This window comes from Acomys russatus, chromosome 2, assembly GCF_903995435.1.
Source record: "Acomys russatus chromosome 2, mAcoRus1.1, whole genome shotgun sequence".
Lineage (NCBI taxonomy): Eukaryota > Metazoa > Chordata > Mammalia > Rodentia > Muridae > Acomys > Acomys russatus.
The window spans coordinates 33,330,359-33,346,071 of record NC_067138.1 but is presented as its reverse complement, the minus strand read 5'-3'; the positions used below and the strand labels follow the sequence as shown (position 1 = coordinate 33,346,071).

Sequence of the window (15,713 nt, the reverse complement as noted above, 5' to 3'; positions counted from 1 at the left end):
ATTATTATTATTTTGTGATAGGCTCTCTCTATGAAGCACAAGCTAACCTGGAATTCATGGTCCTCTTGTCTTAGCCTCCTAGGTGCTGGGATTACAAGCACAGGCCTCCATACCTGTCTCCTCTTCTTCTCATATTGTTGCTCTCAGAGAGAAGCTATAGGCACTTTGAAGACTGGATACATGTAGGAACCCTCTTGCCATAAGTAAACAAACATCCAATTGTACTTCTAAGGTCAGGAAATTTGGAGGCACTCACTTTAAATTTAGGGCAGAAAACCTGGTCTTCCGTGGGATGTTTCAAAGTTCAGGACACCAATCATTACCTGGTCATACATCAGCAGAACTGTGTGATGCTCACTTCCTTATTGTAATAAAGTAGACAAGAGGGTAGCAGAAAAGAGCATGTTAGAGGGAGGAAGTACCCATTTTGTGAAGTTTTAGCTGTTTATTTTTTACATGTGTGGTACTAAGGAGAGTCTTTGCCACTGAGCCTCTTTGTTGGCCTATTTTATGAAGCTTAAAAACACCCTTATGTAAGTATAAAGGTGCTTGATTGAGGTGGCAGCTAGCCATCCCTTGCTCTGGCTGTGGTATGACAAGACCTCTGAAGCAGCTTTGGCCCTTCCTCCAGGCTCAAAGCTGACTCACCATCACCGCAGAGCGCCTTTCTTCCAGGCCACGCACCAGCTCTACTCCTTATAGGTCCGAACACCACAGTCCGTTTCCCCAGGGTTTCTCACACTGTCTTCTGAGTGACTTTGAAACTCAGCATCAGACAGCAGTGGCTTCAAAGTCACCTTTTAATCAGCGCCAGTTCAGACACATGACTCTGATAGTCCTATTTCTACTCCACATCTTATAACAGGGGAGACTCGAGCATAACTTAATTGCTTTTCCCCAGCGAACAAATGAGAAAGAGAGCGCTGTGATGGGCCAAGTTCCTGTTCCACAGTGTAGTAGGAGGCATTGGTTGTAGTAGAAAGATAATGTATGTGGCTTAGGGTTTTAGGACCAGCCTGTGAGGTCCAACCAAGCCCACTGCTAACCTTGAGAGACTGAACGTTACTTTTTTTTTTCAAGGGTTGAACATAATGAGTATCTTGCCTATTTCAAAGCTGCAACTATCAGCTGAGACAGTACATGCACAGATCCTTTCCAAGCGTTATCTACTGGCAAGCAGACAAGGGATATGTAGTTAACCATCTCAGTGACAACCTGCAGCTATGTGACTAAGCTACATCCTTTTCCCTCAACCCCTACTTCCCAACACACTCTCCAGTTGCACATTAAATTTGTGTCAATCAATCACCTCAAAAGGCTAAGTGTGCAGCTTATAATCTTGCCTGGCACGATACTATTTTTTCAGAAAAAATATCCTTACTAAATGCAGAAAAAAAAACCTTTGTAATATTTATTCTTAAAGAGTGCTAATATATGAATGCCCAAAGTAAAACCAGAAATGTAAAAAGATGCATTTAATTCACCAAACAAGTGTTCCACTTTCTAGAATTGGCCAGTGGTGCTATAGCCACATTCTTGGGCCATAGCTGACACTTTAGTGTAGCATGTGATCATGCTAAGGCCAGGTAGATTAATGTGTGTGTCACTTTTAACTTTGGTGGTGGTTGCTTTGTCTTAATCCCAATAACTTAGGAGCCTATATGGGCTCACCTTAAAACAAGCCAGATGAGGTCAAATTTCTGGAAGCCAGGACAAATGATGAAGCCACATGTCTCTCCTCAGATCTCTGGGCTCAGAAACTTCTTACTAATTCAATACATTTAGCTATGACTGCCAACCAAGGAGCTGGAGTCATTTGTATCTATATCAGTTATTAAAACAGTGTGTCTGCCTGACCTTCGAGTTCTGGTGGGTTTCAGTGACTCCTTGACTGCAGGGAGAGATGCTTCTGGCATGGCATCATTGGTGGATAAACGTGTCACATTTGTGAGCATTCTAATGTGCCCAGTGTCATGTGGCTTAATAATGTCCATGTGTCCTTACCCCTTTACAATTTGGGTGTACCAAGCTAGCCAAGAATGTTAGCTAGAATTGTAAATGGCTTTGTGAAACCTCCAGGTAATGTGTTTCTGATATTGCTTTCCCCCACACCACTCATCATGGCAACTGAGCACAGGGGAGAAGGGAAGGAGAAAGGGAGGCAGGGGTGGGCCTTTAGTTATGGGTGCATTTAGGCTCCAAATGTAAGGAGAAAGCAGTGATCTCCAAGGTCAATTTTCTTCATACATGAAGTCCACACCATGCTTTCTCAATCCCTTTGGAAAGCCACTGTTGACTCATCTGGCCAGTTGTAAGTCACATTAGAAAATAAAGTTAGGGATGGTGGAACACACCTGTGGTCCCAGTACTCAGAGTCTGATGCAGGAGAATTGAGAGTACATGGTGAAACTCTGTCTCTTACAAAACAAAACAACAAAACCTGAAAGGAAAACAAGGAAGGAACATACAACATAAACACAAATGATTATTCCTTCCCATGACTCATGTTTGGGGGTCATCATCATCATCATCATCCCTAACAAAAAGCTTTAAATATATATTTAAAAATACGTTGCATTTATATAGTATGTATGTGTATGTTGGCGTGTGCAGAGATCAGAGAGTAACTCTCAGGAGTTGGTTCTCTCCTTCTACCATCTGGGTCTGGGGGATTGAACTCTGGTTGCCAGGTTTAGCAGTGTCTTTACCCACTGAACCATCCCAAGGGCCTAAGCAAGATTTTAATGCGAAAACTGACACCTAAACACCCCTTACGCAAGCGTTTTGATTGGAATGTAAAAGACTGTCCTCAGTTTTAATCATATTCTTCCTCCTTTGGCATTCATTCCTTCAGTCTATAGAGACCTTTACTCAAGAGGGACTAAGGGCAGAGAGTCCAAGCCAACCACCTTGTCACTGAGCTGTTACCACAGTGTCCCTCTATTTGGTGACTCAGAACACACTAGCTCTATATGGAAGAGGACAAAATTATCTAAATCTTTAGATTTTGGAGAGGGAAGGGCAAAATTCGATTTAAAGGATGGTTTTATGGGACCTCTTAGGTTACTGTGAGCTAATATAGAAGCCCTTCAGAAAGACGAAGGAGCAGAAACTGGGGCTGACCAAGGCCACAGCAGGAGGCAACAGCTTCCCCCATTTTTCAGACCTCTCATAGCAAGAAGGAAAGGACCATGGAGTTATCTTGGAGGTCTCCAACCCCCACAGAGGAAACTACAGATGTGCAAACCATAATGAGAACAAAACAGCCCAGAAAAGTGCATATGGGAGACAGGAAGACATAGCATCCTGGTGCGATAATTCTCTGTCATAACCATGCGCCCGGCTTCTCAAGTCAGCTTCTCCAAACTGGGGCTGTTGTACCAACAGATAAAAGGGCAATAATTAACTGTCCAGGAATCCTCAAGAGTGTGGGCAGAGGTGTGTGTGTGTGTGTGTGTGTGTGTGTGTGTGTGTGTGTGTGTGTGCAAAAGTGAAGGCCAAACAAACCTTTTCTTTTTTCTTTTTTTTTTTTCTTTTTTTTAGTTTTTCGAGACAGGGTCTCTCTGTGTAGCCTTGACTGTCCTGGACTCACTTTGTAGACCAGGCTGGCCTCGAACTCACAGCGATCCGTCTGCCTCTGCCTCCCAAGTGCTGGGATTAAAGGCGTGCGCCACCACCGCCCAGCTACAAACCTTTTCTTAAGTAAAACTCAACCCTCAGACCACAAAGTAAAAAAAAAAAAAAATCAATGAGATAGCCAGCACCTGTACTCCCAATATTTCTCAGGTGAGACAGGAAGTGGGAACAGGAAAACCCACCAGCTCATGGGCTAGCTAGACCCTTTAAGCACCGTAGCAACATAAACAGGAGAAAGTCTAAGTCAACAAAGAGAACCAATGCCTGTAGGCTGTCCTCCCACCTCCGGATGTACTATGGCATGCACATACACAAATACATTTTAAAAAATTAGACTCTTAGTTGCATAGATTATATCATAAACATCAGGAATATTAAGCACACTTGCAATTGCTTGAACACAGACACACATGTATACATACACACACATATATGACTTTGTTAGCCTTCATTATTCAAGTTTTGACATGTAAGGAACCTATGATTCATTCTAGAAACTCCTTTATGGTCTTCAGATTGTACCATCAGTAATTTATAAAAAGAGTTTATAGTTTATAACTCAATCTATTTTAACTTTTAGTATTTTAAGACCACAGGTTAAATTAATGTTAATGGCAGCTTATAATCAAGACAGCCACTGATCCTGAGAGAAGTTCACATTTGACTCCTGTCATGCTTGGTCTTGGGCAAATGACCCCATCTCTAATGCACAAGAGGAGTAGCAGCAGCCTGAGCCTACCTGGCTGGGGTGTGGTGTGGATTAGCTCATGAATACATAGAAACAAACCAAAGAAACGAAATCTACAAAGCAGGCCTTCCTGCCTCCCCAGGGAGGCATGGCCAAACCTGTTGGACAGGAGTTGTGCGCCATTCTCAGATGCATGTGCCTACCCCAAACCATTAAATGCAGAGCCACATCCAATCTGAAGTTTAATTTGGACACGGACGGTAGTGAGACAGTTTTGAGCTGCAAAGCATATGAAGCCAGAGCATCAGTTGGCTCCTATGAGGTTTCTGTCTTCAGATATTTTGAAATTCAGCTTTCATATCTAAATGTGGAGGCGGTCAAAGTCCCCAATGAAGTCTACATGACTTTTTGAATAGGTGCCTCCGTTTTACACACTAGAAACCTTATTGAGCTGTTGCTTTGCTACAACTCCAAATCCACCGTGATAGACTTCTCTCTGGGCCAGGAAGGCCGTGGGAAAGGCTGCTTACAAAGAGGCCGAGGCTGTGGGGAGGCCCTGGACACTTCCGTGGCATGCTCGCGAGCACAGACATGGAACGCTGCCTCCGTTGTTCCAGTGATGGAAGCTTCAGCCCGCCGAGGAGCCAAGCACTCAAAATAGAAAGGTCAGAAGTGAGAATATCTGCGATTGCCACTGACCTGTTATGTTTTCATTTAAACCACACAGTGAGAACATGATTAAGGAGATCAAATTAAAATCCAGCTCTATGTGGGAAGACCCAAAGCTAGACCAAGAGACCTTTTAGGAGAGCTTTACCTACCTTTACCCACTAAAATCTAACAGTTCCATGACCACAGAAAATTCCCAAGTTAGGGGAGTCATCTACTCAAAAGTAGAGTAAGGAATGTGTCACACTGAAGGAGTCTAGGCCGGACTAAAGTCCAGAGTAATTTTCAGTTGAGTTTAGTATCTCTATAAAACCGGCAAATCTTACCTGAGCTAAGAAAATACATAAAACCACTTATTTAAGAGTCATAGTGAATGAAACGAGAGCCCTCCTGACTCTCAAGTGCTTGTCAGGGGCCGCTGACAGTATTCTGCTTCCCAGTTTAAGGCCACTGAGCTCTAGAGGCCAATACTGCATCGGCTCCACCTCTGTAGAGGCCTACACCGCATCTGCTCCACCTCTGTAGAGGCCCACACCGCATCTGCTCCACCTCTGTAGAGGCCCACACCGCATCTGCACCACCTCTGTAGAGGCCCACACCGCATCTGCTCCACCTCTGTAAGGGCCCACACCGCATCTGCACCACCTCTGTAGAGGCCCACACCGCATCTGCTCCACCTCTGTAAGGGCCCACACCGCATCTGCTCCACCTCTGTAGAGGCCCACACCGCATCTGCACCACCTCTGTAGAGGCCCACACCGCATCTGCTCCACCTCTGTAAGGGCCCACACCGCATCTGCTCCACCTCTGTAGAGGCCCACACCGCATCTGCACCACCTCTGTAAGGGCCCACACCGCATCTGCTCCACCTCTGTAGACGCCCACACCGCATCTGCTCCACCTCTGTAGAGGCCCACACCGCATCTGCACCACCTCTGTAAGGGCCCACACCGCATCTGCACCACCTCTGTAAGGGCCCACACCGCATCTGCACCACCTCTGTAAGGGCCCACACCGCATCTGCACCACCTCTGTAGAGGTCCACACCGCATCTGCACCACCTCTGTAAGGGCCCACACCGCATCTGCTCCACCTCTGTAGAGGCCCACACCGCATCTGCACCACCTCTGTAAGGGCCCACACCGTATCTGCACCACCTCTGTAAGGGCCCACACCGTATCTGCACCACCTCTGTAGAGGCCCACACTCTCTGCTTCCTTCTGCCCTCATAAGATTTGAATTCTAAAGATAACTCAAGAGCATACTTCTCAGTGTGCTGTGAAAAAAAATTCTAAATATTTCAATTCCCAGTATCTTTTTTTTTTTTTTAAACCATTAATGGTGGCATTAAGAAACGAAGCAAAGGGGGTTGGGGATTTAGCTCAGTGGTGCAAGGCCCTCGATCCCCAGCTCCAGGGGAGTTGCGGGGGTGGGGGGATAAAAATAAAAATAAAAACAAAACATGGTGAACATTCTTTATCTGTGGGCTTTGCCTCTGGGTATACTTCAAGTGGCAATTGTTCTGAAGACTTAATTGAAAGTATTCACTGGGCAGTTTGCTTGAACGGGAGGCTTTACATCTGAAATTTTTCCGAAGTCCACTGCGGAGATCCTGAGACCCCAGGCTGCCAGATCCATCTCCCAGTTGGAATTCCTAACTCTCCTTGCAAGCCCCTTTTTATATGCTACTGCCACATTTATCTTTTAAAGGCATAAACATCTCATTTCCTTGGGTGGGGCCTTCCAATGACTTTTAGTGCTTAGAATGGAACCCTATACGATCAGGCCCCCGCTTGCTTCCCGACTCTTGTAGGCCTTCGTGCTGTACAGGCAGACACGGTATACTCTTTCCTGCTCCGTAGCAGTCCCAGCTTAAGGCCTTTAAACTGGGAGATCCCGCAGCCAAGTCTGCCTACTGTTCTTCATAGCTCAGGTGAGTTCAGCAGGGCCCTCTGGAGACCTTTTACCTTCACCAACCTACCACCTCATTTAATAAGCCTTCTTTGCTCTGCCAAAACTTAAAAGCCACCAGTCTTTTCCCTTCTAGCAGCCAAGCACCGCAACAGCAGGGGATCGGTCTTGTTTCGGTTTTCATTTCTCTAATTCCAACACCAGTGAATGCTAACTCATTAGTCTCGACTTCATTAGCACAGTGTTAAGGCTAAGCTCCTTCCGGCACCAGGCTATATCAGGGTTAAATTAATCTTCTCAAAGACTGGGTTTCTTTATGCTGTAGAAAATATTGGTCAGGCAACACCAATTCAAATTTAAACACACTAAGTGGTACCCCAGTTTGCTTAGTGAAGTTTAGTTTCTGGATCCAATTTCACAGGCGTCCTTTCCTATGCAGTGGCCCCAACCTATGACACCAGCACCCAGGAGGCTGAGGCAGAAAGAGTGAGTGCACAGCCAGCCTGGGCTGCATATAAAAGAGACCTTGCCTCAAACAAACAAGCTTCTCAGCCTCAGCCTCAACTAGAGTACGCAATGATGAAGAGGCATATGTAAAATATAGTAACATCCAAAGCTTTAGACCACCCTGGATCACTTTTCTTTTGAAACCCAATGCACTGCACTTTGAGAAGGGCTCCGGTTCAGGGAGTTCTCAGCTTTCCTCACCAGTCACGCAGCAGGGCAGTAAAAGCACTGGTACCTCGGTGCATCATTTATACCACAATAAACGCTAGGCTGAACTGCAGATATTTTAAAGACAGATTCAGGATGTTGTATCAGGACTTCATTCCATTGAAAGAAAAAAAAAATATGTATTTTCCAATGTGGACATTTGAGTAATACAGAATGGGTGCTGACTTCTAGTTTCAGAGTTCTCACTGCCTCCGAGCAATGGATACCTCCGCTTTGACGATGGCCATCACTCTCAACATTCGATGCTGACGGGGACAAGAGTCATGCTCCTGTCTCTGTTTACAGAAGCTAACAAGAAACTTCCCAATAAATAAACAATTTTAGGAATAGACCCTTTTAGAATGCATTTTATTAAACCAGCTCTCCCTACTAAAGTCTTTCAGGTAAATATTTACGGTCCCTCTGTTTTGTGCAGGTCTACTTTTATTTCCATGTTTCAGAAGGCATTCCAAGGCACTTGCTTACCAAGCACAGGCTGCTTAACCTTCAGGATTTAGGCATAATTGGGAGCTTCTGGTCATCCCTCTTCCAGTCATATGGGCACATTTTCATCTTGGGAGATACAAGTCAGCTGGAACCTCACTGTCCAAAAGAACTTTAGCTAGGCTGTCCCATCACATGCGGAGGATAACTCGTACAAGTAGAGGATAACCCGTGTCTGCACTGGCATGTGAAGGGGCGCAGGAAGGTCAGAGACACACACAGTTCCACCTACATCACTTTTTTTTTTCAGATGGACGGAAATAGGGTTTGCTCAGATGACATAGAAAATAGGTTTTATAATTTAAACCTTATTTAAAAAAAAAATAAAGGACTCAACAAATTAGTAGCTCTTGAGACTGGGTCAATCTGCACGCATACCTGCACGCACATCACACACACACACACAGACACACACACAGACACACACACACACGCACACGCACACGCACACACACACACACACACACACTTAAGTGGGTCCACTTTAGTTCCACATGGGTTTTCCCACACACTGGTTCCTGATACCAAGCTCTGGTCGGCAGGACACCAGAAAGCCTTTGTGTCCCTGGCTGACACTACGACATTGTGTTTTTCTCCTATTATCCAAGGATAAATGACCTAGATAGTATGCCTATTAAAGCCTCATTTTTCTTTTGCCCTTTTGTCTACTGTGTGCCACAGTATCACAGGCTGCACACATTTTCAGGATTCCTACTCTCAGATGCTCTTTCAGGGGAGCAATAAGAGGGGTGTGTGTGTGTGTGTGTGTGTGTGTGTGTGTGTGTTGAGATATCTGGCATGGAATTACATGAAGGCAATTAATTTAAGGTTCTCCTCTGCATCTAGCCTTGGAGATAGCTAGAGTATGCTATAAACAGCTAATCTAGCATAAGAAGGTATAGTAAGCAACTGTATGAAAGCCAGAATGCTGTATTTGCATCTATTGCAGAAAAAAAAAAAAAAAAGTGAACACCAGTTCCCCCTACACACTATATTCTATAACTACGCCTCTGCATATCATGGGTCACTTTTATTAAAAGCATCATTACTACAGTTGGCAGAAATTTACAATTTATCTTACATGATAGCAGTTTTCAGAGAAAAAAATAAAAGGACATCACAACAAAGAAAAACATTTACAAAGTCCTGTCTGTAAACTTCAAGGCTAGTTTAGAGCTGAGGTAATGCTGTTTTAGCTTTGTGGCTAAAGTAACAAAGTCCTTTAATTTAAAAAAAAAAAAAAAAAAAAAAAGGTACCTGATTCTCACTTCTCTCACTCGTTTATTTAGTCTTCTACTTATTTTGTCTATACCAGTGCATCACAAGACCACAAGCCAATGGAACCGCAGTTGTCTGGCTAGAACCCTCCCACTAGGCTAATTTTCCAAGGGAGCCTTCACATTCAACAGCTGCCTTCTTATTGCTGCACCTCAAGATAGAGGCGTTCACACTAACGTGGAGATTGTCAGAGTGTATGGATGTGTGTGTATGCGCAATGTGGGAACCCCCAAACAGTCAGAAAGGGAAACGAATGAACACGTTATGATATGTATGGTAAATTTCATCTTGACCTTCACAGCAAAAAAATTAAAATTAAAAAAATTAAATATATAACTTCATACTTCCTTTGAGCAGCACTTCCTTCCACTAGTGCCACTCTATTACAAATTGCTCTTTATTATAATACCAGCGGTACCCAAAGAAAAAAGCAGAGCATTATGTAAGTTTCCTTAAAAAGACATGATCACCTCTCAAATTTCATCTGTCCTAGGGATAATAAATAATGCACTGCACAATACTTAATGACCAAGATACCTTCGGACACACCTGCATAACATGACTTGGACTTTTTTTCCTTTTTTCCTTTTTTTTTTTCCTACACTATGTTACAGAACAGCTTATAAAACTAGGTATGAACATTAACTGTGAGTGTAAACAGTAGGACTACCACCTGTCAACAGTTTTCAACACTTTTCAGCGGAAATGGGCTGTTACTCGTCATTTCCGTTGTTTTCTATCTCATCCCCGCCCTCGAGGGAGTCCAGCTCTTCACCCTGTGCAACCTCGTCTTCCAAAATGGAGGACTCTACAGTCTTGTCCAGGTTCTCCTCGGCATCGCTGCCGTCCAGAGCCTCTCCATCTTTACAGGGGCCTCCCTCGGCCTTGTCAGCAGCCTTTTCTTCACTGGCGCCCACGGCGTTCTGGAGTCCCGCCAGCGCTGGGAAGCCGGGCAGTGTCAATCCCCCCAGTCCTGGAGGTAGAAACATGGATGGGTAGAAGAGGCCAGGGGCCATGGTGGACAGGAGGAAAGGGTTGAAGGCCAGCGGGTTGGAGGGCAACGCAGCCGGGGCAGTAGCAGCACCAACAGATCCGTTTGCAGAGTCAGCAGCAGCCGAAACGGCGGCGTCTGTGCTTTTCTCAGAGTCTCGGTTCTCATCCTCGTTTTCGTTTCCTTTCTCTTCCGCTTTGGAAGCGCCATCCTCCGGCTCTCCTTGACTCGAAGCAGTAGTGGTGTTTCCAGTAGCAGCTGAGAGAGGGTTGTTCAGCAGCCCGCCCAGGCCGAAGACGTTGGGCAGGCCCGCCATTCCCGGCAGCATCAGGGGCAGCACGGCAGCAGGGTTCTTCGCATCGCCTCCGGCGGTGGCAGCTGTGGCCAGGCCTGGAGGGAAACCCATGAGCCCTGCCAGCTGGAGGGACTGGAGGTTCTGGAGATTCTGAAGGCTTGTCAGGTCCATCCCGGCAAACAGGCTGTTCACCAACAGAGGGTTGATCCCTGAAGTGGAGGCAACAGCAGCAGCCGCAGCGGCTGCTCTGGCGATCTCGCTCTTGGGCCTCCGTCCTCTCCTGCTGGCTCCTTCTCCACGCACCACAGGGCCAGTGAGAAGACGGTCAAACATTGACTCGGGAACAAAACCCTGGCAGACAGGGAAAGGCAGACAACAGCTGTAAAGGCCGGGGAAGAGTGCCCACCGTCAACGGGAGCCTTTTCCAGCCCAAACCAACATTCTAAATGTGGGAGCAACTCTTTCCATTCTAAATGCTTAATGTGAGAACTTGGGAACTTACAGGTTCTGTTTTTCACTACTACGTTCCCTTGCTGAATTGTGCTCAGTTGCAGAGAAAACAAAACCAAAACCAAAAACTGTTCAAGGCTACTCCACCGCTGGATGGTAGCTGCATCCATAATTAACTTTAAGTATCAACACACCAGACAGTGGCTGAGTGACTAGGGTAATCAGGACGGGATAGGCATGTGTGCATCACAAGCACCGGGTACAAATAACTTTGCATTTGTCAACTAACTGCCAAACAGGTATCTGTCAATTTTAAAAGGTTTTGTATGGAAGAGAAAATGACAAAATACTATCACAAAAGAGTGGCACAGACTAAAAGAACTACCATACACTGGACCTTCTGGATAGTTCAAATATAGGTAAGAAGAAAAAAAATATATTGTAACAATGGGGGAAAATTGAGTAAGTTAAGACTGAACATGTTAATATGTGCCTCAGAAAAATGAGAAGTTACACCAAACCTGCATGTAAATGTTTACAGGAGTTTTATTAATAACTTCACAAATGTAGAAAACCCCAGGGGCATGGGTGAAGGAACAACAGGAGTGGCCGAGCATGTAACAGCATGCTGGGCAGCAAAAAGGAACAGCCCCTTGACCCATCCTCCACGCTGGGTGTCCAGAAAATGCTCAGTGAAGGCCAGTCTCAGGTTACACAGCTCCCACTTCCATTTTATGCAGTGCCACAAGGCTAGGGCACGGAGGATAGATAGGGCAGCCGTAGTCAGGGAGACAGAGGTGGAGTCAGTTATGTAAGGACCTCAGATAGGAGATTAGGTAGGTACCAGTTCATAAAGCTGGGTTACAACACAATGGCTAGAACTCTATGCCAAGAGTCCATTTTGTTGTATTATTTAAGCAAACAAACCCAACAAACACAAAGAAACTAATAGCGATAAAATTTTATGCAAAATTGCTGTGTCTATTTTAAAACTGGGAATCAGCGCTCAAGTGGAGCAGGTCCACCTCCAGGGCTGCGAGTGGGTGTCTGCATAGTATTTTTAAATCACAGCTGACAAATCGGTTCACTTCCAATTAGTGATGTGTGTAAAATATGACACACCGGTTATGTATGGAATGATGTATGGAAAGGGTGCATTATAGCAATTCTTTTAAGCTGAGACTAAGCTACGAGTGGACAGCCACTAGCCAACAGGATAGCGAATACTCAGGCACCGTGTTATGTGGATCGTATACTCACAGACTGCTTGACTATATCGGTCCAATCTGGAGCGACTGCAAACTCAGGGTTCTCCTCCAGCCACCTGGGCAGGTCCTTCATTGGAGGGGCCATGGCTCCACCCATCTGGGAAGATGCACCAGGTGAGCATCTGAACGCCACAGGGGCTTCCCTCCCCACTCCCCTCATCTCCCACTTTTGGGGGTGCACAGGAACACACACAAGCTCGAGAAAAAACGTGACTCCTCATCCTCACCAGCCCTTCCCCAGCATTTACCTTCTTCCCGTTTCGCTTATTAACAACAGGAACTCTTTCTTCTCCTGTCAAAGTGTTTATATCCAATTTATTAGGATTTCGACATCTATGTCGTTTCTGTTTCGGTTTCTGAAACGAGGAAAACAGCACATCTGCATTCTTCTGCAAAAGAAAAGGATGCATTTCATGAGGCTGTGTTTAGTACTGGCCCCTCCTACAAATAAATGCCCAGGGGAACAGGTTCAGGTATTGTTTTAACAATTATTTTACTTAGCAGAAACTGTGCTGTTCAGAGAAAGGATCTCTCAACACTGACTGGTCCATCAAAGAGGAACTCTCTGAGAATCTACCTAAAACCTTTTTAAGATTCACTTATTTTTACATATGAGTGTTCTGCTTATATGTATGTATGTGCACTACATGTGTGCTCAGTGCCTCAAAGGTCAGGAGCAGGACCTGATACGCTCTTGGGACTTGAGTTACAAAGGGTTGTGAGTCACCATAGGGGTGCTGGGAACTGAACTCTGGTCTTCTGTAAGAGCCAACAAGTGCTCTTACCCACTGAGCCAACTCTCCAGTCTTTGAGAATCTACTTAACTGAGACATTCTCTTCAAGTCTTTGTGAAGGGATGGAGGTGTGACTTGGTGGCAGAATACTTGCACAGCCTTTTTGAGCACCCAGGTTCAGTTCCTAGCACCAAGAACAAAGAGGAGGGGGAGTGTCTTCAAATATTTATGCAACTCACAGTATTTTGAGAGAAACTTTATATAGGACCTTTGTTTATTTCTAGTCAGTGAACGCAGAGATGATACCCTAAATGACTACATGAGATTTTTGTCTTTGAGGTGTTGTTAAGTGCAGAGGCTGGGGGTTAGCTCTTAGTAGCAAGAGAGGAGCTAGCTTGAACCCAGTGAAAAAGCATAAAATGTTTAAAAAAATATCAATCACAAAAGCATAGGATGTAAGAGATGTGTGTTGCCAGCTAGAGAGTGCTCTATAAGACACAGCACATGGAGACAGTGCGCGACGTCTAGCATAAAACACAAGGCTTAAGTGCTTAAAAGAACTCTCTGAAGCCCAAGGAAATGCACTCAAGATTGTCACACCAAAGCCTAGACATCTGGAAGCTGGAGCAAGTGAGAAAAGCATGCTGAGAAAGTTAGACAGCGAGTAACAAACATCTACAAATAACTGGGCGGGTGTCCTTCAGTAGGACAGACTGTAACTGGTTCCTCTAACGTAGAAGTTGCAGCAGAAACCTGGAACATGTGTGAACCTAGAGACACCTGAGCCACAGACAGGGGCTGCAGGGAGCTGTTAAGAATTCCCTCAGAGCTGGGCGTGGTAGCGCACACCTTGAATCCCAGCATTTGGGAGGCAGAGGCAGGTGGATCGCTGTGAGTTCGAGGCCAGCCTGGTCTACAAAGCAAGTCCAGGACAGCCAAGGCTACACAGAGAAACCCTGTCTCTAAAAAACCAAAACCAAACCCAACAAAACAATTCCCTCAGATGAGAAGCAGGTAGGCAGGCCCAGCGAGGCTTCACAGCCCGACTCTGCAGTACTTACTGGTACGTAACTGGGCATGTCAACAGTGTAAGTCGGGTGCAGCTTCAGCCAGTCAACCAAGTCCTTGTTTTTAGGTGCGTCCTCTCCCACCAGCCTTGTCCCATCTTCAAGGTTTATGACAGGGATCCGTGTGTCAGGCTCCAGCTGTCCAGGAGAAGGAATGTTTCTTCTTGGTGGGGTCTCTATATCCTCTTCAAAAGCTTTGGTCACCTCAGCATCCTCCTGCAGACAGTGGACAGTGATATGAATTGTCACGTGATGGCATCCGGAGGGTGCTCCACTCCAGGAAAGTACCCTGCTAGCCCAAAGGATCTTTCATCAGAAAGGGAGAAGCTATCTGAAACAGTGTCCCTTTTAGGATGGCTTTCAAAATAGAAGATGCCACTTAGGTCTCTCACAAGGTAGGAACCTACTCTTCTGTAGGAACCCCAAAGTCCAAAGGGCCAAGCAAGCCACTAGGACTACACCAATCAGCTATGTGGCAGTGTGAGCCAGAGGTGTGTGAAAAGTGGCCTCACCAGGATCCTTGGGCACTGCTCCAACAAGCACCAGTTTATAACTGACTTATGGGCACTCTAAGGAGTGTGATTTTGTTGGGAGAGCACTAATTCATGTTAGGCAGATGTAGAGACATCGGAAATTAACAACCCACCCTCATCCTGCCATTGGTCCTTAAATGCTGTCCTTGCAACATTTAGACATCCACTTCTCCATCCCCAGGGCTTCCCTTCTCTCCTGTATTATTACACTTTCCCTCATTCTAGGTTCCAAGACTCTTCAGTCTGACCTCCATGTGCTCCACCATACTGTGTGCTTTTAAGTATCTCTGCCTGGTTCAAAAGCAGCCATCAAGCCAGTCCCCTAGTTAGGCTACTTCAGTAACCGGTCCCCCGATGTATTCAGGACGCCCCCTCGTTCTTCAACTTGGCATTCTAGGCTTTCCACAACCTGCATCCTACTTTATAACCATTTCATATCTTCGTGACTTCCTCCTCAAACTCCCCAGCGAAGACGTGAGAGGTGCTCTCTTGCCCCAGTACTTCTGCTCCAACAAGATAACTAACTACCTTTGGGGAAATTTCCTTACAGGTTCCCCAACTTCCTTCCTTCCCCTCCAAGCCTTCCTTGGGAGCGTTGCCTTGGTCCCAGCACACACACATAGCTATGACACATCACTGAAGTGACACGTCACCAAAACACCTAAGACCAGGATGTCAGCCATCCTGAGGCTGGCATTCAGGTCTAAACAGGAATTCATTTTATGATTATGTATATCTTAACCACATAACCTGAAGCAGATTTTATGGATTTGTTTGTTTTTCAAGACAAGGGTTTCCTGTGTAGCCCTGGCTGTCCTGGAACTCGCTCTGTAGACCAAGGCTGGCCTCAAACTCAGAGATCTACCTGCCTCTGCCTCCCAAGTGCTGGGACCAAAACTGTGTGCCACCACTGCTTGGCTTGATGCAATATTTTCAATGCAACTGTGTTTTTAATTTTTTTCATTGACTGTAAGT

The 15,713-nt window shown here is 45.6% G+C and overlaps 1 protein-coding gene and 1 long non-coding RNA gene across 2 annotated transcripts in view; both read right to left on the bottom strand.

The window, feature by feature from the left end:
* Window positions 1-5,589: 5,589 nt before the first annotated feature.
* On the bottom strand, window positions 5,590-5,976 carry LOC127206757 (uncharacterized). The gene is made up of 3 exons (XR_007832858.1): window positions 5,927-5,976; window positions 5,799-5,862; window positions 5,590-5,766 (listed from the first exon to the last, which is right to left on the bottom strand). It is a non-coding gene; the product is annotated as an uncharacterized LOC127206757 (long non-coding RNA).
* A 2,972-nt stretch (window positions 5,977-8,948) lies between these two features.
* Window positions 8,949-15,713, bottom strand: part of Chd7 (chromodomain helicase DNA binding protein 7) — a 185,092-nt gene continuing 178,327 nt past the window's right edge. Inside the window, exons 35-38 of the mRNA XM_051160028.1 lie at window positions 14,200-14,421; window positions 12,653-12,793; window positions 12,397-12,501; window positions 8,949-11,037 (exon numbers count right to left, since the gene is read on the bottom strand). Of these exons, the coding sequence (XP_051015985.1) occupies window positions 10,114-11,037; window positions 12,397-12,501; window positions 12,653-12,793; window positions 14,200-14,421 (1,392 nt within the window). The 3' untranslated portion in view covers window positions 8,949-10,113. The remainder of the gene's footprint in view (window positions 11,038-12,396; window positions 12,502-12,652; window positions 12,794-14,199; window positions 14,422-15,713) is intronic.